Genomic DNA, 24,933 nt, shown 5'->3' on the forward strand with positions numbered 1-24,933 from the left:
GCACCGCGGGCTGCCCGCTCGCCGCTTCTCTCCCCGCTGCGCCGCCGGGAAACAAAAACCACCCAGAAGCAGCACGGGGGCACCGGCACCCTCCTGCCAAACCGGCCCCGCGGCGGGAGGCGGGCGGCGGCGCGGCGCTGCCATTGGCGCGGCGCGGGCCGTCCCTCCCCGCCGGCAGGAGGAGGAGGAGGAGGAGGAGGAGGGAGGCTGGAGGCGGGCCCGCGCGGGGCGGTCGCTCCAGTCGGTGCGCGCCGGGCGGCCGGGTGGCCGCTGTTGCAGTTGCCGCGGAGGGCAGGGAGCCGGGAGCCGGGCAGGGGCAGGGTTTAGGGCGGCGGGGCCGGGAGGTCAGGCCGGAGGTTTAGGGCAGCGGGACCAGGAGAGGTAGTGGTTGCGCCGTCGGGGCCGCGCCGATCCGCGCCCGGAGCCTGCATGGGGCGGCGGCGCTGAGCCCAAGCCGCCCCGCTGCTGCCGCCGCCGCCGCCGCGCTCCCGCCCCGGCCCCGCCATGGCCGAAGCACCGCAGCTGGTGGACATCGACCCCGACTTCGAGCCGCTGCCGCGGCCCCGCTCCTGCACCTGGCCTCTGCCGCGGCCGGAGTTCAACCCCCCCAGCTCGGCCACCTCCAGCCCGGCGCCGTCGTGCGGCGGGCAGCCCGATGGGGCGGCCGGAGCCGCGGCTGGGGCCGGGGCTGCCGCCTCGGGAGCGCTGAGCGCCGACTTCATCAGCAACCTCAGCCTGCTAGAGGAGAGCGAGGACTTCGCGCCGCTGCCCCCCGCCGCCGCCCCCCCGGAGGCTGCCGCCTGCCGCTGCGGGGACTTCCCGGCGCCCGAGGCCGGCTGCCGCCTCCACCCGCCGGGACCGCCGCCGGTGCCGCCGGTGCCGCCGCCCGTGGCCGGTCTGTCACCGGGCCCCGTGGCCGGGCAGCCCCGCAAGAGCAGCTCGTCGCGGCGCAACGCGTGGGGCAACCTGTCCTACGCGGACCTCATCACCAAGGCCATCGAGAGCTCCCCCGAGAAGCGGCTCACCCTCTCCCAGATCTACGAGTGGATGGTCAAGAGCGTCCCCTACTTCAAGGATAAGGGCGACAGCAACAGCTCAGCCGGCTGGAAGGTAAGAGGCGGGTGGTCGGGGACGCCCCGTCCGAGCGGGGTCCCGGGAGGCTCCGCCGCCCCCGGGCAGGAGCCGCGGCGCTGCAGGCGGCTGGCCACGCCGCCCTCCCCGGCTGCATGATGCCCGCCGCGCAGCCTGCAGTGCTCCGGCTCCGCGCTTGCAGTTTAACCTCACATTTCTACTTTTTTTCACCCTTCCAAAGAGAGAACCTCTAAGGGAGAAAAGCTTTCTAGCCCTCCCGCCGGTGGGGCGCTGGAGGAACCGGGGCCGCCCCCCCGCTCTCCGCCCCCCCAGCCCTGCCCCGCCGAAAGCAAAAGTTCACGCGGTGTCACGGCGCCGTCCCTCGGCAAAGCCGGCGGGAGCGCCGCGGCCTCTTGCTCCTACGGGGCGTCCGGCGGGGCCCGGGGTTTGCACGCCGCACTGCCCGGAGCCGGGCTGGGAACGGGGGCGGTCCGTGCCGCCGTCCGCCCCGGCGCGGCGGGGCTTTGCCGTCGGGCGGCGGAGCGGGGACAGAGGCAAACAGGGGTGGGGAAAGAGCGGAGGCAGAACAAGGGTTGCAGAAATACGGTGTGTTTAATGAGTAAGCCGCAGTATTTGTCCTGATGGCTTTGTTAAACTCGAGTTGCGGGAGCGTCTTTCTCGTGTTACGTTGTGGGACGGAGCTCCCTCGTTCCCTGCCTCCCGCAGCGCAGTCCCTGCCGTCTCACCGGAGCGGTGGGAGCAACCTGTTGGCGGCCGGGATTTGTGCTCAGCCCCACGCCGGCCGCAGCCGGTGCTGCTCGGAGCCCCGCGGTGGGATCGGCTGCGGCGCTGCCACCCCAGCGCCCGGGACACCCGCTCGCTTGGTCCCGGGGGACCCGCGGGCACCGGCTGCCTCCCGGACAGCTGCGGGGCGAGCCAGGCAAAGCTGTGCTTGGGGCTGTGTGGCCGGGGTGGCAGCGCCAGGCCGATGGTACCCTCCAGCTTTGCATCCCCGTGGGTGATAAAGGCTTAGCGCTGCTGCGAATAAATTCTCTCTCTCCGAGGCCTTTGTCCAGAAAGTGTCACCCACCCGTGTCCCCGTGCGCGGCGAAGGCTCCGCCGGGTTTCGTGACACTGTTGCGTGAGAGCATTGTCAGAACGAGCTTGTGCCATCAGCGTGCAGGCAGAGCCTCCTCCGCCCTGTGAGGGATTAAATGATGGCAATAAATGCGTGAGGTGCGCGCACCTAGCGCGGCATCGGCGCGCTGTGGTGTGTTCGGGACTTAGTTCTAGTTAGGGCCAGTCAAAGTATTTGCTTCGCTTTCTAGTATTTGTATTATCTGTCTTTTTTTTTTTTTTTTTAAGTGTAAACTTAAATCCTGTATTTATGTATTTTTAATTGCACCGCTAGGAATGTTTGTTACATCGGATTTTTGTAAATTTCTGTTTTCCTAGAGGTAGGCAACATCCTGCTAAGGAAATGCAGACTAATCTGTAACGCATTTTTAGCTGAAAGCTTTTAGGGCTTTTAGAAGTAGTTTGTTAGTTTCTGTTGATGTGTTTGACTAAAAAATTTAAAGGATAATTGTCTGAAGCCATCTGTCATGAAAAATTTCAATAGGAGTGAAGTAAGTGACTGATAGCTGACAACTTTTAAATAAGGTAACTTGTCACTTGAAAATGCTGGGTTTTTTTCCAGTGGTATTTTAGTCTCCTTAAGTGCCTTTTCAGAATGAGTAGAAGAGAACTAAAATCCAAACAAACCAAAATAAAATCAAAGAGCTCCCAAATTCAAGCGAGCAAATAAGAAACGCTGAAATAAGAAAACTGTGTAACTTACTAGGTGCTTCCTATTTTATTACTGCTCGTCCTGTGGTGCTTCAGCAAGGAAGAAGTCTCGCACACCTCCCTCTAACAGACTGAGCACATCCTATGCCCACATACCTCTGCTGTGACAGGAAGAACTGCTACTGATGTATTTTTTGGCTGCAGTACTCTCTGGTAGAGTGCAGTGCATACCCTGCCACTGCTGGTGGGTGAATACACATGTACTCTCCTTCCATAATTGAACAGTCACTGTGTTGTGCATCAGGCACGTGTTGCCCCCGTCCCTTTGGCTGCATAACTGCCGGGCTGCTCTGGAAGTTGCAGGCTTGCAGGTTTTACCGCTTGAGCCAAGGAAGAGCAGAGTTTCTTAGGCACACTTTCAAGTTTAGTTACCAGCAGCCACCGGGTGTCAACCCTGTAACTGACCCGGCTGAGGCGTGCAGCCCGTTTGCCTTGTTTATCACCGATTCTCCGCGGCTCAGCTTGAGTAAGATTACTTTTATTTTTTTCCAGTTTGGGAGCTGTTGGTTTGCCCGTGGTCTGTGGACCTGCTGTAGGTGCAGGCGTAGGGCTGGGAGCGAAGCCTGAGTCAGCCGAGGGCCCCGCAGAGGAGGAACATCGCTCCAGAGATGAGCACAGATTAGCGACCGACTTTTCTGCTGACAGAGGCAGTGTGGGTTCGCCTCAGAGCCTGGCACTGGCTTAGGGCTTGGGAGTACATTGTGCACTGCTGACGCAGGCTGAGAAACAGGGGGGTAATTTTTTTTCCCCTTAAGTAAGGCTTCGAGACACTTGGTCTTGTTGGGGTTTACAAGTGCAATAAGGCACCTTTCAGATTCTTCACAAAGTGTATGAAGCACACAAGAACTGAAAAAGAACGTGCACTTTCTGCATAGTGGCAAGGCTGTGTTTCTCAGCCAGAAGTTGAGGGCTAACTGCTCTAATGCTTGTGAATATGTACTGCCCTGATTTAATACGTGATGTCGAGCTGCTTTTTCATTTTTCACTGAAGAGAGTTCAGAGGTGTCAGCATTATCTGTTAGGAGCTCAAAACGTCATGCAAGCTCTTCTGAATAAAAACAGTAAAATAAAAATGGCTTGTAAAATAAGGCTATAAGCCAAAGGTATTAACATTAAATTATCAGTAACATAAAATTATTTAAGTAGATAAAATTGTTCTCAGTTATACATACAGAGTAGTTTATTCCAGACTTTCTTGTCACAAACTCTGCTTTATGAACAAATCCCCTGTTGAACTCTAAGGGAGCAAAGTCCCCATGACCCCCCATGGGGTGGCTGCCTTGAAAGAAGCACTTGGGATGTGCTCTGCCAGACTTGCTGCATTGTTGGTTGTGAATGAGTGCTGATAGTGACTGGTGTTGCTCAGAGAAAGTCGAAGCAAGAACAAGATCTGCTTCAGAGATAACAAATTGTTGTGAAGGTTGCAGGGAAGAATGAAACTTCTCTCGTAGTATAGCAGTCAAGTAAAAGCAACATTTTTCCTTACCTGTGATAGTGGGAGACGCAAGGCTTAAGACAGAAGAGACAAGAACTCCACCGCAGCTGTAGATAACAATTTTTTGACACAAATATGATTGCTTTTTGGCTAATCGTCATATATAAAATATAAAACATCTCTGTGATGTGCATATTTCATGATGTCTTTGCGTTATGGCAAGTGTTGAGATTTATTGTAAAGGAGCTGTCACAGTTAAGCTTCCTTGAATGGTCTTATCCTTTCAGTCTGCTTTTGAAAATGGGTTCAAATAAAACCCTGTAACTTTCTTGAACAGGAGACATGGAGTTTTGGTGTTACTCATCTGGAGGTGGATGTGTTGTTGATTTTTCTTAGTGGCAAGTGTTAAGGTCCCATGGGCACATACACCTCCTGGACTTCTAGTCCCAAGGAAGCTTGTTCACCTAAATTTATTTGCTACCATTGTCGAAGGAATGAGAATAGGTATCTAGCTGGAGAAGGATGAATGGATGTAAGCCTGAAAGCCTGAGGACAAAACAGGCATAGGACAGGTGCTTTGGGTGGCCTTATCTTAGGAGTTCTCTGTGGTCAGCACTATTTTGTAATGAATCGGTCTCCATGCCTGAAATGAAATTCTGGGTTGTTCTGATTCTGTTGTATTTGGTTTGAAAATCACAGGTAGTAAAAAATATTAGAAGGACTGAAAAATCAAGAATAATCTTCACAGAAGTTGTTCAAAGCTTTTGCATCTAGATCAGTGAACAGTTTAAATTGTGGAAATTTAAATTATTTATTTAAAGTGGAATGAGTATATAGAATCACAGAATCATGAAACAGTTTGGATTGGAAGGGGTCTTAAAGATCATCTTTGTGAGGTTTTTATTTTGCATTTCTTTTACTTTTTTTTTTAGATGGAAAGATCACAATTGAAGATCGCCTTTAACTCAGACTGTGTATTCCCTCAGTACTGGTTACATACCTGTGGGCATTTACCTCTGTCCCTTAAGATGCTTCCCCAGGTGATTTGTGGACCCCCAGCATCATGCATTGTGTTACACATTCATACAGCACACACACATGCATATGCAGGTAGAAGTGTGTGTGTTTGGCTTTCTGTCTGTGGATTCTGTCAGGGTAAATGCTATACAGTCATACCTTTTTACATCTGGCAGATAGCCTCAAGAGCTGCAGTAGAGTCTGCTCTGCCATGACACCTGGCCTCAACCCACCCTGTTGTGAGAAAACTATGTAGTGTCTTGCATACCTGCTCACTGCCACCAAAATGCATCTTGTAGCAGTCTACGTTGTCTGTGAGTCACCTTGCATTTTGCTTAGTTTCAGGTGTGAAAGTTCAGCTTAATCTTTGCAGGTGCAAGGTGCTCTCCTCACCTGTGCCTGAATAACTCATGGCGAAGCTGCATCAGTGGTTTTGAGCTTCCCATCAGGGCCTTGAATTATGTTTTAATTTTATCTTAATTTTCTTTGCCTGTTTTCTGTTTGCTGTGGTATCTGTTCAGCTACTCGCATGATTATAGGTAAGACTAAACAACAAAACGTGTGAGTGGCTTTGTATACTGACATAATGAACTGAGTTTTCCTGAAGTGCCTGACTTTAAAGAACTTCACTACAAAGACGAGATAACTGCTCTCTGCTGCCGTATTTTTTATGGCACGCTCGGCTGCCTTCTTATTATCATTATTTTCATATCACATGGTTTTACAAGTTGTTGGTGAAGTTGGTCGTTTGGGGAACTGGAGCTTTTTGCTGCCTGTGATGGAAAGGGGAAGCAGTGTGGTGCAAGGAGATAAAGATGTTTGAATGAGGTATGTGAGATTGTTTTCTTTTTCTCTATTTATCTCTTTCCTTTTTTCTTTTTAATACAATGGTCAACAATAATATAGGAAATACTTTTGGTGGTTTGGATTTTTCAATAAGGCTCCAGAAATTCTGTAGTATTGAGATGTCTGCTGAGATCTTTTCGATTTCCAAAGCATGATGCTCCCTAAATACGTGTGTTTCTGTTTACTCAACTGGAGAATCATTTTGTAGAATAAGTGCTTGGCTTCTGGAATAAAAATGCAGATATATTTTGCAGCCACACATTTGTGAAATATGTAGGGCTGTGGCTAGAGAGATTCAACCCTCAGCCCCTTCTGTTTTGGGAAAAAGTTCATAATATGAAACAAGAATTTCTAATGGAAATGTTTTTATAACCTTGAGTAATGAATAGTAAAGTAAGACATAGTAAAGATAACCTGATAAATAGCTTATTGTTTTCCTCTTTCAGAAATATGTAAAAGATGGATATATTTACTTCATTGTCAGCTCTTGTGAGGAAGGAACTTCAAATCACTGATGCTGGCTGCAGCTAGTCATATTTAAGCATATGGTAGTGCATGCTAATACTTTAATGAATTTTGTAGCATTTTGTTTGTCATTCTGGTTGCTAAAATGGGTCTTAAGTATTGGGGAAACACTGCTCTTGGTGATATAGGTTGCACTTCAGAACTTAAGTGCACTGGAAAGAGTCACATTTTGAAGAACAGCATCTCTGCTGCTCCATAGAGAACTTCAGCATGAATTGAATTGATCTGTGACGATAAGTGCTATTCACATTTAAGTATTATTTCTAAATCTACTCAGTAAATACTAATCATGTGTGTTCCTCAAACAAAGGTGCATCATTCCTGCGCTGTAGTTTGTGATATGCAGATGTCTTACGTGAGCAGTGCAGCATCATGAGGTTTCTTGGTTGGTCTCCTTTCCTAACGGAGAAGGAATAAAAAGAGCTAAGATGCTTTTACTGGATTGAGTTTTATATTCTAAGAACTTCATTAAGCCTCATGCTTGTTCTAGGTTTCAGTAGTGGGTACCGGTCTTTACTAGATTGCTTAAAATGATACCTAAGGAGGCACATGTGTTAAGTTTTGAAGCACTTCTGTAATGAATGGTAAAGGTTTAGCAATGCTTTGGTTTGTGGTACATGGGACCAGAAGTGGCTCTAGCTTTAAAAAATATAGTCACTCAAAACCTCCTGGGACTCTTACAGCTGCTGCGTCAGACAGAGATTAGGAATTGCTGGAGGAGTGGAAGGCAGCACTCGGTTTGCTTGGACAACTTACTGCATTGTTAAAGGCATCTTGCATCACTGCACAGTATCAATGATGTTATAGTTCTGTCTGAAAATATGTCTTACTCTAAAGTTAGTTAAAGGTACAAGTCTTCTCTTGTTCTAGTCTTAGAAACCTAGTTTATGGGGATGCTAGGAATCCATGCAGCTGGAAGTGCATTCAGTCCTGTTGCTGCTTTAAGACAGCATGCCAGGGATGGCTGTGATTGCATTTCTAAGTAGCCCATGTTTCTCCAAGTGCTTTACTGGTGTGTGCAATGTAGGCTTATGTTGGTGTGAGCATGTGGGACTCCTTTTTAGTTTTGTCAAGGCTATTGCTACATAGGTCTACAGGGTGAAGGTTCTGGGGCCTGGCACATGCGTACTTGGGAGACTGTACTGGGGTCATAGTCTCTGAAATAGTACATTTCATATTTAAATTTGGACTGATTACTGGAAAAGTGCTTGCAAGCAGAGGTGCCCTTAACCATAATATTTACTGACTAAATGGTATCTTGTAGCTGTGCTCTGTAATATGCAAGAATTCTTATTTTATTAGCATCCTAATTATTTTTTGGTATCTTTCTCAGAGGCCAGTTAGTTCCAGGCCTCCTTGCTGCTTCTGCACCAGGATGTGAAATGACGAAGTGGGCTGCACTCTGCTTCTTGCATGCATGCTGATGTCTCTCTTAGAAAATGTTACAGATGCCCCTCCTTTAATTCAGTTGCTACCAGAATGAGGTTTTTATCATATGCGGAAATGAGGAAATTAAAACCTTTTTTTAATGAAATGAGCGGTGTATATACATGTCGGAGTGATATGTGTGGGCAGCCTTTGTGCTGTCCGTGGAAACTGTGGTTCTGGGGAAAGTTGAAAGTGTATGAGGCAGGAGATGCAGAGGCAGCTGCTTGCTGGTGAGGCTGACCTGCAACTTCCATAGCCAAGCAGTATTGGTGCCGCTCTCATTCCTCTGTTGATGCTGCAGAAGAGGGTGACAAGTGAGCAAAAGTGCTGTATCTGGGAGAGTCCTACACCACTCCTGGTCACCTGGAGGTGGTTGTAAATTTCCATGCTGGAGCTAGCCCTGTGTGGATGGGCAGCAGCTCCTGGGCAGCCCCACTTGCCGATTCTGCTGGCAGAACCCCCTGCTGATGGTCTCTGCTTTGTGCCCCCCAGCATAGGCAGGACATTGGGCCCTTTAGTCTATATGTGACCTGTTGGAATTTATACAGCAAAGGAGGGTCGTTGCTTTTGCTTTTTTTTTTTTTAAAGGGGAGCTCTGGGGGGCGTTGGAGTATAGCCATTAATTTTGTAGGAGAAACTCAGAAGTGTGAAGTGCATGCTTTTTTCCCTTCCCGCATAAGGGGTGTACACATAATTCAGAATGGGGACTCTGTCAATATACTGGTGGCGGTCTCACTTGCCGTGGAAAGGTGGCAACTCCTTCAGTTTTCTTGTGCTTAACTTCAGAAACTGGGACGTGGGTGGGGTTTCACTTACCCATCACTGACTTTTCAAACTGTGCAGTTAGATAAGACTGAAGCAACTTGCTATAAATGTGGTGACTTGTTAAACCGCATTTATTGTGCAAATGAGCTTACATCCTGCAAGATCAGCAGAAATGCTTGGTGTTTGCCTGGATGAAAATTAATTAAAATTTGGCGACTGAAATTAAAGGAATGGATTTGTTGCCCATTGTGTTACATGAATCTGCCTTTCAGTCCCACAGTGGGAATTAGCGCAGTTGCAAGTGTTTTTTTGGCATATGTGAGTTTTAAGTCGGTGCTAAGTTCTGGCATCCGTAGCCTTCTTAGATTTTTACTGCCCTTTAATATGTGTTAAATATATGTGAAGTCGCTAATGGGAGTAAGGATACTAACAATCCAAAAATACACTGTTGTGGTGGTGGTGGTGTAGGCTCATTTGCCTGTAGCTTGCATTTGCTTAAAACTGATATGAGTTAATCTGCTAATTTGATTGTAATTGTTAGAATTTAAAAAAAAAAAACTACCGGTACCATACATATCTCGGGTATATATCCAGATTTGAATTTTGATTGCCTAAAGCATACTTACAGACTGAGATCTTTAGTGTTTGCCAACTAAATTATATCTTATAGCAATGCTTCGCAATATATAGAAACTCCTAATTAGATATTCAAAAAATGAAGATGCTGTTATTCAGACATGCTTCATAGCAGGCCTCCGCAGTTCTACCCTGTCACGATGTGAAAGGATTATGTACGCTGTGCTCCTGCTCACTGTTAAACGTGTTGATTTCTCTTTCCAAAAATATTCTCTTCAAATCTGAACCTTCAAGTTCAATGTAATTATTTGCCACCCCCCAACCTCTTCTCCCAGAAAACCTGGCTCTCTTAAGGCATCATGGTGGTGCTCTGAGGCAAGAGGGATTCTATGTGCTGTTGTGTACGCCTGGGAAGGCGCAATTAGCAGGTGTAATTCGTAAGCGTTTGGTTAGATCTTCTCTTCTTTCCTTGCCCCTTCACACCGTTCCCCTGCAGGACTGCCCTACAAGGCTCCAGTGTCTGAGCACTGTGGGGCTGAGGGCTGCTCCCACGTGCCCCTGGCCGCCATCCTCACGGGTGCCAGCGTTGGAAGGTGTAGAGAGGTATGAGCACAAGGCTGCGTGGGGAAGCTTGGAGCCTGGCTTCTGCCCCAATGCTGGCAGGGTGCTGCTGTGCAGATTTCAGGGAGTGTTTGAGCTGTGACCTGGCAGCTGCCTCGCGCAGGAGCAGAGCCCACCGGTTGAGTCCTGCTGAAACGCTTCTGTGTCCCAGGCCAGTTTGTGGGTACTTTTCTGCTTACTGCTCAGGTGTGAAGAGGAGGTCAGGGAAAGTAATTATATTTCCTCTTTGCAGTTACCAGAGAAGTTTGTAGTGATTCACTGAATAGATTTCTCACTACTTAGCTCAGTTAAACTTGCCCACTCCAGGGGATACCACGCCGCTGCCTTTGCTCCTCAGTAAGATCTTTCAACATCTCTGGAGGTTTAGGTGAGGACAGCAATGCTTGTGCTAACGTGCAAGATTTAAACGGAAAGAGAGTAGATTTAGATTAGATATTAGGAAGAAATTTTTTACTGTTAGGGTGGTGAAGCACTGGCACAGTTTGCCCAGAGAAGTTGTGGATGTCCTATCCCTGGGAGTATTCAAGGCCAGGGACTTTGAGCAGCCTGGTCTAGTGGAAAGTGTTCCTGCCTGTGGTGGTGGGGTTGGAACATGATTATTTTTAATCCATCCCAAACCATTTTATGATTCTACGAAGTGTTGTTTTAAGGTAAATAATGTTTATTGATTAAATTCATTATTATTACTACTCATTGTTTTTAGGTTGATTATTATTACTACTAATTTTTTAAAATGATGTGGTTGGTTTTAAGGAAGGTTAAATTGCCAGAGCCAGGTCAGGCTCATATATTTGCAGCTGCTCCTACGCTTACCCTGCTTCAGCCCTGCTTCTTTGAGCTGAGCTGATGGGTCTGCAGCTCTAACCAGAAGCTATTTGAAATTCAGGATGAGGATGCAGCCTCATGTGTGATCTGATCAAATTGTGTTACATAAATTAAACATAATTAAAAATGCACTACACATTTCTATCTATCCAGATATATTTAGATTTTGATTAGTGTCTAGAAATATATAGTGGAGGAAGATATACCAAAAAAACCCCAATTTATTTACTTTTTTTTTTTTTTGGATGTGAAAACCCAGAGTGTGGCTGCATGTTTAACTTAGAGCAGCTTTACTTTTTTATAGTTGTTATGGTATCTTGGTCCTGCCATCATTGGGATGGTATTAAGGCAGAGCTGGAAGCCACTTCAGTGTTTTAGATGCTTGGAAACCTCATAGATGGATGGAGATGGCTGAACCAGGAGCTTTCTCTTTTGGTTTAGTTTGGGGGATTAATTTTATTGCTTTTTTCTCCTTTTTTCCTTGATGAGTATGTGCAGCCTCTGAGTAAAACTATGGTGTCAGGTTTTTATGGCTGAGGGTCTACCTTTGTGGTGGGAGCTGAGCATCTCTCCTGGCATTGTGTGAGTGTATATTCTGGCTGGTGGGGTTTTAGTGCTGATCTAGGGTCTGGTCCCTGGTACTGTTTGTGTTTTGTGTCCTTCTTATGCACAAGTGTGGTAAATCCACTAAATGCAGCCTTGAAATACAAATGAAGATGGGAGTTCAGAGCAGTATTTTAAAGTGAAGCCTGTTGCAATTGATTTTGGGAAAAATCAAGAGATGCTATCTTAATGCAGGCTTCTCCATGCTTGTTAGGAAACTTGAGTCACTCTTGAATAATCCAGTTTGTACAGTCTATGAAAACCTGATACTATGCTCTTGCCTATTTCTTCTTTACAGTTCTGTGGCAATGACATAGTCATAAGCCATTAAAAGGAGAAACCATAATCTTCTCTGCTTGCAGCCCAAGCCAACGCTAGTCATCCCCTGATGCTATGAAGTCATTCTTTGCTTTGAGGTTTCTAACTAAAACTCTGTTCCAAATGTCTGCTCTGAGTGAGCAGTAGAGGCATTAGGGAAGGAGTCCTGGTGCCCTCCCCGCTGCCTTCGACCTCTCTTCGGACCATCCTCGTGTGGCCAAGGAGACCACTCCTGCAAAATCCATGTTTTCCCTTGACAGTGATCCCTCTTTCCCACTTCTGGAGCTCTGGAACAGAAGATGTAAATGAATGTGCAATGATTGCACAACCTGGTTATGCAATGAGGCTGACGTGGTACATATACATGTGTAGAAAATGCCTTTTTGAAGAGATGACATTAAGCACGGTTTCACCACCTTCTCCCCAAAGATGAGGGCAACTGCATTACTGGCTTCACCTGGTTAACTTGCATATCAAAGCACACCAAATACTCAGCTTCTGTTGACTGAGGATTATTGTTGATGGAGCAGAAAAATAAATCAGTTCTTGTGGACTGTTTATTTGGGAAGGAGTTTTTTAGCTTGGGGCCCAGAGCCCAGGCAATCAAGACTACTCAGTCCTGGGGCAGTGTGCTGCACTGTAGTGTTTTTTACTGTCAACATAATCTGAACCACCTAAGAGTGTGTTTTTTTTTTCCTTTTTTTCAAATGAGTGATGGCATTTCAGTTGGCGAAATCCTGTGCTACTCCAGTAGGTCGTTGAGCGAGTGCTCGGCATTCCTTGCATCTGGGAACCCAATTCCTTGCTTCCTATAGTTTTTAATTTCTCTGGAAGAAGACATGCAGCACTGCTGACTCTTGTCTTTTGTGTGAAGCAGGGGGACTCATGGCATGGTGCTTTTATTGCATTTTTGAGGCAGGCTGCTTAGTAAGGCTGCCCTAATGCTGAATGTGATGCAGCCATTTGTTTTGTCACTTCCCTGGCAAGTTACTCTGTGTGCCATGTCGGCTGATGGGCATAATTACTGATACCTTAGGGCAAGGACAGACTTCCTGAGGTCCCTTCTTCCGTGTTTTCCACTGAGCAGATTTGCATTCAGCTACTGGGCATGTGGAAAGTTGTTCTCCTAGCTAAGATGTGCAGTCTCTAGAAACCGAACCTCTCCCATCTCACCTGAAATGGCTGAGGCTGTTGTTAACATGGTGTCCTGTCGCTCTTGTCCTGACTGTGGCCAGTACATTTTTACTTATGTGTGGGAAAACAATCCTTCTTGTGCCCCAGTTGCTTCCCTTGCTTCTGCAATAATTCCTGCTAGGTAGAACCAGTCAGTGATGTTATCTTCATGTGTAGTGCTTGTTGCTGATTGAAAAGAAAATTCTGCAAACTAAGCAAGTAGACTGACCTGACGACTCTTCATGACAACTGCCTACTTTTAGTTAACATTCAGAATATTTTTATCCTAGTTTACTCCTTAGAGGCTAATAGAGTGCTGCTAGAGTAATTTTCAGATGAATCATGCCATCTGCCATGCGTGCTTTGCTGTTTCAGCAGTAGGGGAGGAGAGAGAAGATATACATACAGTAGTTTGAAACAGTATGTTTGCATTCTCTCTAAAACCAATTTAAGTTTCAAAGGTGTTTTTTTGTTGTTGTTGTGCTTTTTTTTGCTTGTTTGGATTTTTTTGTGTGTGTGTTTTTGTTTTTGTTTTTTTCCTACCAGGCACTTTATATTTCTTGCTTTGGCTATGAGTTTAACATGGGGTTCCAGCACTGATACTGATCTGTTGGGTGGTCAGTGCCAAACTTTGCAGAAGCACTCTAGACATGCTTGATTTGAGTTGCTAGTGAGTTAATGAGGACTATTGCAAAGTCCTTTTTTGAAAATACAGTTCAAATGTTGAGCATTTGGGTTTCCAAATTGAGCCAGCTAGAATTTGCACCCCGCTAAAAACAAAAGATAATAATAAAAAAATTAATAAAGCAGTAGAACTTGTGGGTTTAGCCTGGGAGTTTGTAAGGAAAGGTTGCTTGTGGAGTAAGTCCTGTGGGGCTCATGTTCTCCTGAGCCAGGGGAGGAGTGTCCCCAGCGTGCAGCCATCCTACCTGAGAGAAAGTGCAAACTGGTGCTTGAAACTGAAAGTTCATAACCACATTGGATGTGTCGCGTTCCATGTTGTGTTTTGTCCAGAGGCAATTATTTGGGAAACTAGCCAATCTGTTACTAAGTTTCATGGGTTTGGGTTTGGAGAGGGCTGGAATCATAAGCTTGAGGAGTTGTATGTCAACCCTATGTCATCTTTGAGAACCAGGCTGTGATATTAGATAATGCTTTAACTATAACCAGGCAGAGTAAATTCTTCTGTTCTAATATATTAAAAATCTTCCCTTGCTGGCTGTTCCAAAGATCTTATTTTCTCATAAAATGATTTGGCTGATGAACCATTTGCACTGAAAAGTACTAATAGATTGTGTGCTTTGTTCACATCTTTAGGCTTTTTCTAACTGTTTCAACTCATGTGCTTGGTTTTAGTGCCCTGACAACTGTATTTAAAGAAATTGAGAGCAGAATACTGAAATGTGGAGCAATTAAACTGTTTTCTTCTCTTTTCATGCGTTTCACTCCTGCTCCTCAAGGGAATGATACGTCTGGTAAACTCCACTTAATTATGTGAGGTCAGTTGAAGGCTTGAGCAATAGCATGCTTCTTTTTCAGGCGAGAGGGACAATTTTTAAATGCCAGGAATCAAAAGCAAGGACTCCTTGCCAATGGAGAGGAGTTGTTGCACCGAATATCGAGCTGACATGCAAGCATATCTCTGCTACCCTTAGATGAGGATTAGTTTATGCCCTGAAGCAAACAGATTATTAACTCTTGTAATTTTATTTTAGCATGTTTAACAACAGATACTGTTGCTTATAAAACCCATTTAATCCTTCTTTAATCACTGCAAGTCATTTTTCCAGCAGTTATCCTGCAGCCATGGGTTCCAATGGTTAGTTATTTACTGAGCAAAACATAGTATCTGTTTGCCTGTGTATATTTTAAGTCATTCTTTAATGCCTTGGATTCAAGTTTAAAATAAAAAAGTCAAAGACAAAGAAAAAAAGTTGGGCCTCTCTTTCTGTTGCCTTTCCTCCATCTTTATTCCCCAACTCTTCAAATACCTGCATCATCCCCTTTCTTTCCTTTTTACTCTTTGTATGCTCTCTGCTGCATCTTCAATTCCCCTTCAGTTTTCCCTGGCCATTGCTGTTGCTGATGTGAATCAGCAGATAATCCCAGCAGATTTCTATTAGCTTGGGCTTTGCTCTGTGCCTCAAGGCATTTATTGATAAATAGCAGCCTTGTATTAGGGGATGTCTAAACAGGAGCACGTGACTGCCCTCTGCATTGGATTTGAGAACATAGGAAAATAGTGGTGGCGGTGGCATCACGATGCTCTTAAAGGAGGCAGTGCCTTTTCTTAGAGCTAAGGCTGCCATGGGGGAAAGGCTGGCAAGCTTTCAGGTGTGCAGGAGGTTCTTCCTGTGTGAAATAAAAGCTGTCAACATCAAAAACTATATGGCCAAGAAGAAATATTTCCATTTCCAAAGATGATGAGAGCAAGAACATCATTGGCAGGTGTAGAGAAGGGACACCAGGGGAGGCAGAGGCCTGAATGGCTTTCCTAAGTGAGAGGGATGAAAGCTGTTGGAGTTTAGAGAGGTTGGTAGGAGCAGAGGAAGAGAAAAACCTGCACAGTTATTGCTATCATTGCTCATCTTTTACCCCTGTTTCCTGCCTACTCCTGGGGCAAGAGCTGGTATTTCCTGTACCTTCCATTGCCAACTAGCTGCCATGCCGTGCAGTGCAGGTGCTCAGCAGAAAAACTGATGCTGCAGCCCGTCCTGCAGTAACCAGGCTGGAGTGAAAGTGCACCAAACCTCTTAATTATCAAGTTATCATCCAGGGTGAGACAGAGGTAAGAAGTAACTGACACCAAAAATTGCTTACCAGGTTAGGTGTCTTTAGCTAGGCATGATATGTAAAAGTACCAGCACATGATGGACGCATGAAATACAATGCGCCCAGAACGAGGGGTGGAGAGCCTCAAGCTTTGGTTTGTTGCTCAGTCCTGGGATCTTTCAGCATCTTGCAAAAATCTGTCCTCTCCGTGCCAGCCGCTGGCATGCAATGTAGCAGTGCTGCCTTGTGTGTGAGGGTAATTTCGTGTTCTGTCTGGTGTGTGTCTGAAATGAGGGTGCATGTCATAGAAACACAGAATTGTTCAGGCTGGAAAAGACCTTTATGTATATGTATAAAAACCACTTCCTAGGGCAGTGTGAAAGGTTAGGAGTGAGAATGAGACAGTGGTAACATTTATGTGTTTCTGACTGTAGGAGCTTTGTCTCTTGGCTCTGATTAAGCCAGTGTTTAGCCCGTGAAGATATTATTTCCTTTAACATTGGGAGATCTGCTATTACAAGTGATTTTGCCATCGGGGCCGGATGGCATAAAATGAATACCTGACTGACTTGAAATAGTTTGATTAGTCTGTCTTCTGCTGGGAGAATCCCTTGCTCAGGCCTATCCCAGGGATAAATGAATCATGCACAGCAGAAATTGAAATTGCCAATAAAGGCTTTAAGTTTGTTACTAGTAAGTGACTGTTAAATGAGCTTTGCTGTGGGATATGTGCCTTTTCCTAGAAATGTCTTTAACATGGACTGAATTATACAGAACTATTAAACTTCTTTCCAAATTTAAGGAAAAATCCCAGAGGCTGGAATGCTTTTATAGTCAGAAACGTCTAACCAAGTTTATTGGTAGTGCTGCTGATTTGCTAGACTACCACCTACACTAAATTTTATTATGTGAGGAATAGAAATAGAGAAGCAAAGCATATCTCTATTGAATATTCCCTCTCTGCCGTGTAAACCATGTGTTAATGTTCACATAGGCAACACCAATAAGAAAAATAGATTTTGCTTACTGTTTAAGGTTTGACTTCATCTCGTACTGGCAGCCTGAGGGTCACGTGTGTAACTGCTGATGTGAACCAGTTGTGGGAGAGTACAGTAAGTTCTGAGGTTCCTCTGCAGCAGCAAAGCTTCCCCGACAGATGAGCTGGTGTGGACACCACAGTCCCTTTCTGAACAATGTGTGAGGCTTCCTGCATGTTCCTTCCAGTTAGGAAGGAACCTTTATTCAAGTGTAGTGCTTCCTATCCATTTGTTGACTTTTGTGATTCGAAGTACCTGTTGGTGTTGCAAGGAAAGCCCTTGGGTAGCTGTAGAAGGGAAAGAAGATAGCTGGGTGTGAAGAGGGTTGTGTAGTCTTGCTTTTATCTTAGAAGGCTGGTCTGTGTGGGATTGGTAGTTGGTGGAGGGGAATAGGTTCCTGTTCTAAGTGTTCACAAGGAAGAACTTCATCAGGCAGGGTAATTCCTGAGAAAGGAGGCAGCCCTTGTGACCTTCCATACATAGAGGTCTTTTTAGACTCAAATTTTGAGACACCATTAGCTTAGGGAAGAGGCCAAGGGACAGCTTCAAGTGTTGACAAAATAATGTAATCAGATTCAGACCTGTAGTCCCAAGTGCATGGGACTAAGATGGTATCTTGGACCATGTTGTTTCCAGCTCACGTGCAGATTTTGCATTTTGACTCCAGAGGGGACTGGCCCAATTTGACATGTTGTCCAGACACTGAGAGTTTAGGAACCTCTGGGTTTTTCTCTGTACAGGCTATAGTTTGGCAAACTGATTTGGAAACCAAGATCTGAATATCTTCTTGCTCATACCACAGTGGCCAATAAAGGACTGGAAAGAAGGTTCTGTAAGAAGGATTAAAAAAGCAAGTATCTTCTAGTCTGTAGAGAAATCCCAGGTTTCACTTAGGATAGTGACAGTATGCTCCTCCAAGGAGGTAGAAAGGTGACAGCCATACATGGGATTTAACCCACACCTAACTCCCTGCTTGCCAGCATGGAAGCCTTAACTCTGGTCTCCTAAATACTGAGCACAACCACACAATTCACACACAGCAGAGGTGGGGTTTTTTTCCAGATAAATAGCATAACTTCCATGCATATGCGGTCCAAGAGGTTTGTCACCCTTTTCCCTTTTGAAAGCAAGACCAGGGGTACACAGCAGTATGATGTGTCCCGGTTGCATATGATGAGTTATGTTCTTTGAGCCAGAGATGGCCATGACATCCATCAGTCTTGGGCCTGCCTCCTTCCAGGACGGATGTAGGGCATATCTGAACTGCAAGTAGTTCTGTGCTTTCTAGAAAGTCTGCAAAGGCTGGATGGTCTTGATATAGGAACAAAAACTGTAACATGCTGGTAACCTCAGAGGGTTGCAGAGACATTTTCTCGTGTTAGGGAGTAGTAGAGTTTTGAAAATCAAAGCAAACAAATGTGTTCTGGTTGTGGTGTTTGTAAGAAAAGGTGAGAGGAAATGAGAAAGACTTTGAAATGAGTTAAATCACGAGTGCCATGAGTTGTTATGTTTTTCTGTTTTTTTTCCTCTGTAAAATCCTGCTTTCTGTCATTGAGGCTTAGTTAGGAAAGTTTTACTTTCTAAAGAGAAGACAATATGTGTCACAAAGAAAAGGAATATCTTAAAGGTATGTAATCTGAAACGTAATGGAAGGGTTTGTTATGGAGAAAATCTGCAACCGTAAGACCTTATAGGATTTCCTATCAGTTCAAAAAAACAATCATTACCTGGAAGCATGAACTCTTCATTAACATTGTAAATGCAGATAAGAATAAAAGAAAAAGATACAGAATTAGATGCATGTCAAAAAGAAGCTGCAATTAATAAGGAAGATAACTTGCTATGAGTTATATTTCAAGAAATAAATATACCCATTTAGAAAATTAATAAAAAGAGTTAAAGGAAAAGCTTGTGTAATTCAAAGCTTGTGTGCTTTTTCCAACTTTGTTGTTCAGTACAAGGTATGACAACTGTCTGCAAATCTTGTCTTTAGACAAATATATTCTTTTCTGTTATCTTTGGGTCAGAAGGAAGGAATTTTTTTCTCTTACTGGTGCAGGATAGAAAAGAGCAGACTTTTGTTTTCAGACACAGTGCTGTGTAATGTCACTGAACATATCTGTTCACATCACAAGCCAAAATGGAAATAAAATTTAAAAAGTCCAGAAGCTTAAAATGAACCATCCTTCCTGCATTTTTAAGGGTTGAAGTCCAAAGTGTGAAAGGGATTAAAAATTCTAAATGTATCTGGGGGATATTTATAAACCCCAGTTTCTTACCATTCCAATTGCTGAGTGTTTTGTTCTTCTCTGTAGTGTTGTCATCGAAGTTGTTTTGATTTGTAACACTTCCTTGAAGTGTAGCTCTGATGTGAGATGTGGCCCAAAAAATATGGAAACTTTGCTCAGTTTAGAAAAAACCCTTAATGAGTCACAAGGCAGTAACGAATCCAGCTTCTGTGCTCATCGCTGGAATACTCATTATTATGGATGCCATAAAACATCATAAAAAAGAAAAGGTTCGGTTCAAGAGTTAAGTAACCATGCTTGGGTTTGCCTGTTTTCTTCCTGGTGGGTAGCAGCTTGCTGGCCAGTCCAAGCTCTTTTATGGACCTGGCGGATGCCCCAAGGAACATTGTTTAGGAGGGGCTGAAGGATGCTGTGGAGTTTGGGGGCCTTTCAGTTGGGGCTTGCAGTATTTGGGGGCTGCTAAAGATAAAGGAGTGAAAGTAGTGAAGTTGGGGATGGGGTACAGATTGTGGGATTGAGGTTATACCCATGGGAAGCTGTGGGTTACATGTTATGGGGGGGTGATGGTGTGGGTTGATCTGCAGGAGACCATGACATGGTTTGTTGTGCTTGCATAGCTTCACATGCCAATATTTTCACTTATTTTGGCATGCACTTCTGTTGAATGGCAATGGAGAGGAGCAATTGCAAGGGGGACACCTTGAATGTGTCAGAAACTATCACAGAATGGTGTGAAGCCTAGGGACAGGCCCAGGAGGAGAGGGGTTTCAGTGTCCCTGCTGGTGGTGGTGGGGCAGCTGAGGAGGAGCACAGGCCTGGAGCAGTGTGGGGGCTGGTGGTGGAACCTGGAGCTGAATCTGGGACCATGAGTCAAAGTCCCATGACTCACTCCATTGCAAGATCATTAGCCCTTTTAAGTAGCTGCCAAGAATTAGGGCTGATGGATAGCACCAGAACAGAACTCAAATTATTCGGGCTTTTCAGCTAGAAAACAGCATGGGGTGGAAACCAGCACTGCAGTGTCTCACAGGCAAACTCTGGTGTGGCAAAACGTGCATAGGATGAAAATGCCTGTCCTGCTGCAGTTGTAGCTCTGCGCCCTGGCCACTGCTACCCACAGGACGTTGGTGTTTTAAAGGTCATAATAAAATTGAGCTACCAAAGCATGCATAAGAAGCTGCAGAAAGGATATGCAAGAAGTGGAAATAGTTCATTTGTACATTAAAACCGTACATTAAAAAAAATTTCATTCAAGAGACACCACTCTAAAAGTAATTTTATACTTTAATCTGCAATTTTGGTATAGTATTGGTCATAAATAACTTAGTTATTGATTATCAGTTCATTAGCAGTAGTACTCTGGGAATTAACATTTGTTTTTCCTACTCCAGTCTAAATTATTAATTTATAATTTGTTGTTCTACATATAAAGCAGAAAGATGGGAGGATTTTTTTCCCCTATAATAAAATGTTGGAGAAATTTTATTTTCTTAGAGCATGTTATTTTAATTCATGGAATTTTGTATTCTTTGTGAGTCTAATGTCAATTACTGTGTCTTTCAAATATGCAGAGTCATAGAACTTGCAATCCTTTTGGACAGATATTTCTCTGAAAACAATGAGGGCTGTGTTTGTGATATTCACTCCCATTTTTTTTTCCTTAATAGTTTCTGCAAATACTCTCTATTTGTATTTTCTACTATTTTAGGTACTTTTATTTATTTTTTGAGAATGGGTGTTACTTAAAAATTTAATAGTTTGCTTATAAATTTTCCTTTATTTTTCTGGTTTTTAGATATTATTCTGTTGTTTTAAGTATTCTACGTATGTAGGCCACTCTTGTGTGCATAAAAATACATGTGCTCCAAATTTGAGCTTGAAATAATCGTCTTAATTCATCTGTACTTTTTGTCTAAGTCTGTAAAATAATGATGCTTATTTTCTTCCACTTGTTACTGTCCTTCCAGTTTGCAAAAAGCTTAAAGGCCTGATTGCACCTTGCTTACAATACTCCTGCTGTTATATATTTCTGTGCTAAGTAAAGGGTGAGTTTTTTTGAGTTGCTGGTGTCTCATGGGTCTCTTAACAGCTTTCAAGGGGACGTTTTGTGTGGTTTGTGTGTAGTGTTGGGGCAGACCTGACAGAAGTAGGGCACTGTTTGCTTGCCAACAATGTGCGAAGCAAGAGATGGCATCTTTCCTCTGGAGTTCACAGCTAGAGGTCTTGAGTGTGCAAACACGCCACTTGAGTTGTCAGCGTGTTGTGAACACTGGGACCTGACTAAAGACAGCTTTTTGGGAGCAAAAGTGCCTCAAGGTTAGAGCCTAGACCTTTACCTCAGCTCAGGCAACCTGTTGTTTACAGGAGCCAAGTGTTGGAATCGCTTTGGCAGAGAGACTATTTGTCACAAATTTTGTGTTCTTCAGCTGTTTGTGCAGTATTTTTTCTTCTGTATTTTTTCCTAAGGTATTGTTTTTGTAGGCCATGTTGAAAACATGCTGTTTTTTCTTTTCTAATTTGATTGTAATAAGGGCTTTGTTAATCAAAAATAAGTGCAATAACGCAGAATGAGTTGGTTATTTTTACATTTTCCTGTTTAAAAAAAAAAGCCTCAGTAAGTGAGCCACAATGAGCCGTGATGTATTTCCTCCATCAGGATGGAGAATAAGCCATTTATTATTTCAGCTCTGACTCACAGTGAACCTGCTGACACCGAGACATTTTATAATCATAAGGAACAGGTTAGGGCAGTAACTTGGACGCCAGGCTGGGGATTACCTACTTATTACACTGTTTTACAACCTGGATACTTAAGGTTTTCTGGCAGAATGTCCTAAACCTCACACTAAACATCACTTTGTTATTGTACAATTACTGCTTGCAGGTCTTGCTGTAGGTGGTGCCAGCTAGACAGATGCCTTCATTATAATTATCCTTTTTGCTATATATAAAGATTTCATCCCTTTAATCCATGTAAAATTTACTGCTCTTGAAAGTAACACTAATAGTTATACTTCTCACCCTTCCTCCTTGTCCTACGTTGTTCCCAAACTGACTGGGGCTGGGCTTGCTCAATCCAGAAATGGGAGATTTCCAAGGAGAGCCTGGGCTCTGCGGGAAGCAGCGTTGATGATAACAGACGGTGCTGGTGGTCACTGCACAGTCCCCTGACACAGTCTTTGAGAGCAGCAGTGCTAACTCCAGTGTCCTGGACAAACTCCAGCTGAATAATTACTTTCTGGCTGCCTTGAATTCCTCTACAGCTTCAGCTGGAGAAGTTGAGCTCCATTTCCCTTCTTGTAAACAATCCGGTGGTGTTGAAGCGAAGTCGCGGCTTCACCGTACCTTAGAGGTAACTGTTTTGCCATCGGGTGAGTGGCTTTGACCTTGCACTTGTGCATAGCCTGAGAAATGCTTGGGTGCATTTTTGGATGATAAGTCCTGGCTTTCGTTCTTTGCATTCATAAAGGCATCTATCCCATCATCTTCGATGCTTGTGTATGTCCTGGGAATAAAAATAACCAGAATTTGGGTGTTTGATTGGCCAAGCCAGCGCCTAAAATGCTTCTTTTACTGTGACATGTGTGACATCATCTTGTACTCTACTTTTTCAGTAAGAGCCTATTTATTGCATTTACTGATGAATGAGGGCATCTGTGAAGTTCAGAGCCGTGTGATAGCTAGGTGTTGAAAGATGACTGGGGAGGGAATACTGAGATCCTCTTTAGCAGATAAGCTAAGACTCCTCCCATGTAGCTATTTAAGCACAGTAGGTGGTCTCTTGCTCTTTGATAAGCAGCACAGTAGGCAAATGGTGGCTGGATGTCTCTAGTCTGCTCAAACCCACAGAGTAAATCAGAGCAGTAGGAAGGTAGGTCAGAAAATCATGTCTACTTTGACAGTCTTCAAAAATAAGAGCGTAGCCAGTGCTCTGCTCTGGGTATTGGTGTTCAGACAGCCTCATCTCCCCATGCTGGGAGGAAGGCTGGCTTGCTCAGTGAGAGGGACCAGTCCTGCTTGCAGGGGAGTACTGCAGCTCCTTCCACACCCCGGAGCTCTGCCAGTATTTCATTGCTCTTTCCTCTAACAGCAGAGACTTGAGGTCTTGTGCTCCTGAGAGTGGAGGTCACTGGTGATTATATAGGTTGGTTTATGCTGCTGATTTGGTTTAATCTGAAGTGTGGCTACATGTTCCCTGAGCTGCTAGCTGATAGACCCTTGTGTTGACTTGATTTTTGTCAGTGAATGACAAATGGAGTGTGATTCAGATATGCCCTTCCACATTTAACACATGCAAAAGTTACTTGCAAGAGACAAACCGCAGGCAGAACGGCTGAAGATCTTGGCCTCTTGTCTTGACTTTCTGTGGGGTGCACAGGAGTTGAATTGCTTTTTTGTGAGGAAGATGGAGAAGTTAACCTCAGAGTTAAGCTTATGATAAGGTTTGCTGTTGAGTTAATCTTTTGTATAATATGTATAATCTTTTTGTTGCCAGATACTGAGTACATGTTTGAGTACAAATACTAAGTCAAGATTCCATGACTCTTACTATACATATAAGAGCTAACTTTTTGCCATTTGTTCTCCCAAAGAAGTTGGGTTTTGCATGATCCGCTCTTAAACTGCCCTTTCGATGCATATTCCCACCTCTTCTTGATGAGGGGACTACTCATCATTGTCTTCTTGAAGCCTGCTCCTCTGTTCAACGCATATATGACTGTTTTGTCTCTTCCCTCCCTGGTTGCTCAGAAAGTGCACTGGTGTTGCAGCATTTCTGTCTTCCAATATCACATCTATTCAAAATCTGATACTTGGAGAGTCAGAATAATTGGTTTCTTTACCAATGTAGGTTGCCCATTTAGCTGTGCAGAGTGATTTGAGCAAAGGATCGCAAAAACTGCTTCCAAAAACTGTTTGCATAGAAAATTTTGCTTGGTGTTTTGTTTTTAAATTATGTTTAGGGAGTATGTGTTACTTAATGTGTTGTCACAATCAGGGTGTAAGAAAGCACATGGTTTAAAACTTAGAATCGAGAGTCTGATGGCTTCAGGCTCCTTGGAAATGGCAAAATCAGGTTTACAAGCAGTTCATTGTAGGAGCTCAGGAATTTCACCAGCTGTGCTGAAGCTCCAGTGTGTGTAAAGAATGTATGATGGCTGAAGGCATAGACCTTCTGGGAAAAAAGTCTGATGGTGAACGTGCAGTTTTCTTAATAAGTAAATGTTAATGCCAGGCTTCATGACTTGCTGTGTATATATTAAGCTGCATCTTCATAAATCTTTGCATATTTGCATGTAGAAAAACCTAAAGTACTCAACCAGTGTGGTCCTCCTTAAATCATCCAAGGTTCCAAAATTTTACCTGGTTTCCTGTAGGCTTGTCAGCTCTCATAGGTCTGCACAGGTCTTCCAAGATGCAGAGGAAATACAAGATTCTAGGCTAAAATAGCAACATATCTAATCTTAAAAGTAACAGTATGTAAAGATGTGGTGCAAAGTACAGAAGTTGAAAGACAGTGTAAGTCCAAGGGAGAATTTGTATTATGAACCCCTTATTTATCATATAGACCATGTTCCTTTAATGACTGGTTTTTGTTTTGTTTTTGTTTTTCGTTTCAATCTGGCCTGAACTTGTTTTCAAGGAAAAACTGGAAGGCACAGGTTTTGAACAGACTTTGACGATGTTGTTTGCAGAACCAGAGAGCTCCTCCCAGAACAGGCTTAACATGTGAATGGCCCTGAAGCTCCTGTGGAGAGACAGGTAGCAGGTTTGGAGATAGGACTGTAGTCGATCTGTGCTTTCATTGGGGTCATGTGACTGTAAG

At 44.4% G+C, this 24,933-nt stretch overlaps 1 protein-coding gene across 1 annotated transcript in view; it reads left to right on the forward strand.

The window, feature by feature from the left end:
- The first annotated feature begins 258 nt into the window (after window positions 1-258).
- FOXO1 (forkhead box O1) overlaps window positions 259-24,933 on the forward strand; it is a 62,479-nt gene continuing 37,804 nt past the window's right edge. The window contains exon 1 of the mRNA XM_069011684.1: window positions 259-1,110. Coding sequence (XP_068867785.1) covers window positions 505-1,110 — 606 coding nt within the window. The 5' untranslated portion in view covers window positions 259-504. The remainder of the gene's footprint in view (window positions 1,111-24,933) is intronic.

This window comes from Aphelocoma coerulescens, chromosome 1 (genome assembly GCF_041296385.1).
Source record: "Aphelocoma coerulescens isolate FSJ_1873_10779 chromosome 1, UR_Acoe_1.0, whole genome shotgun sequence".
In the NCBI taxonomy this organism is placed as follows: Eukaryota; Metazoa; Chordata; class Aves; order Passeriformes; family Corvidae; genus Aphelocoma; species Aphelocoma coerulescens.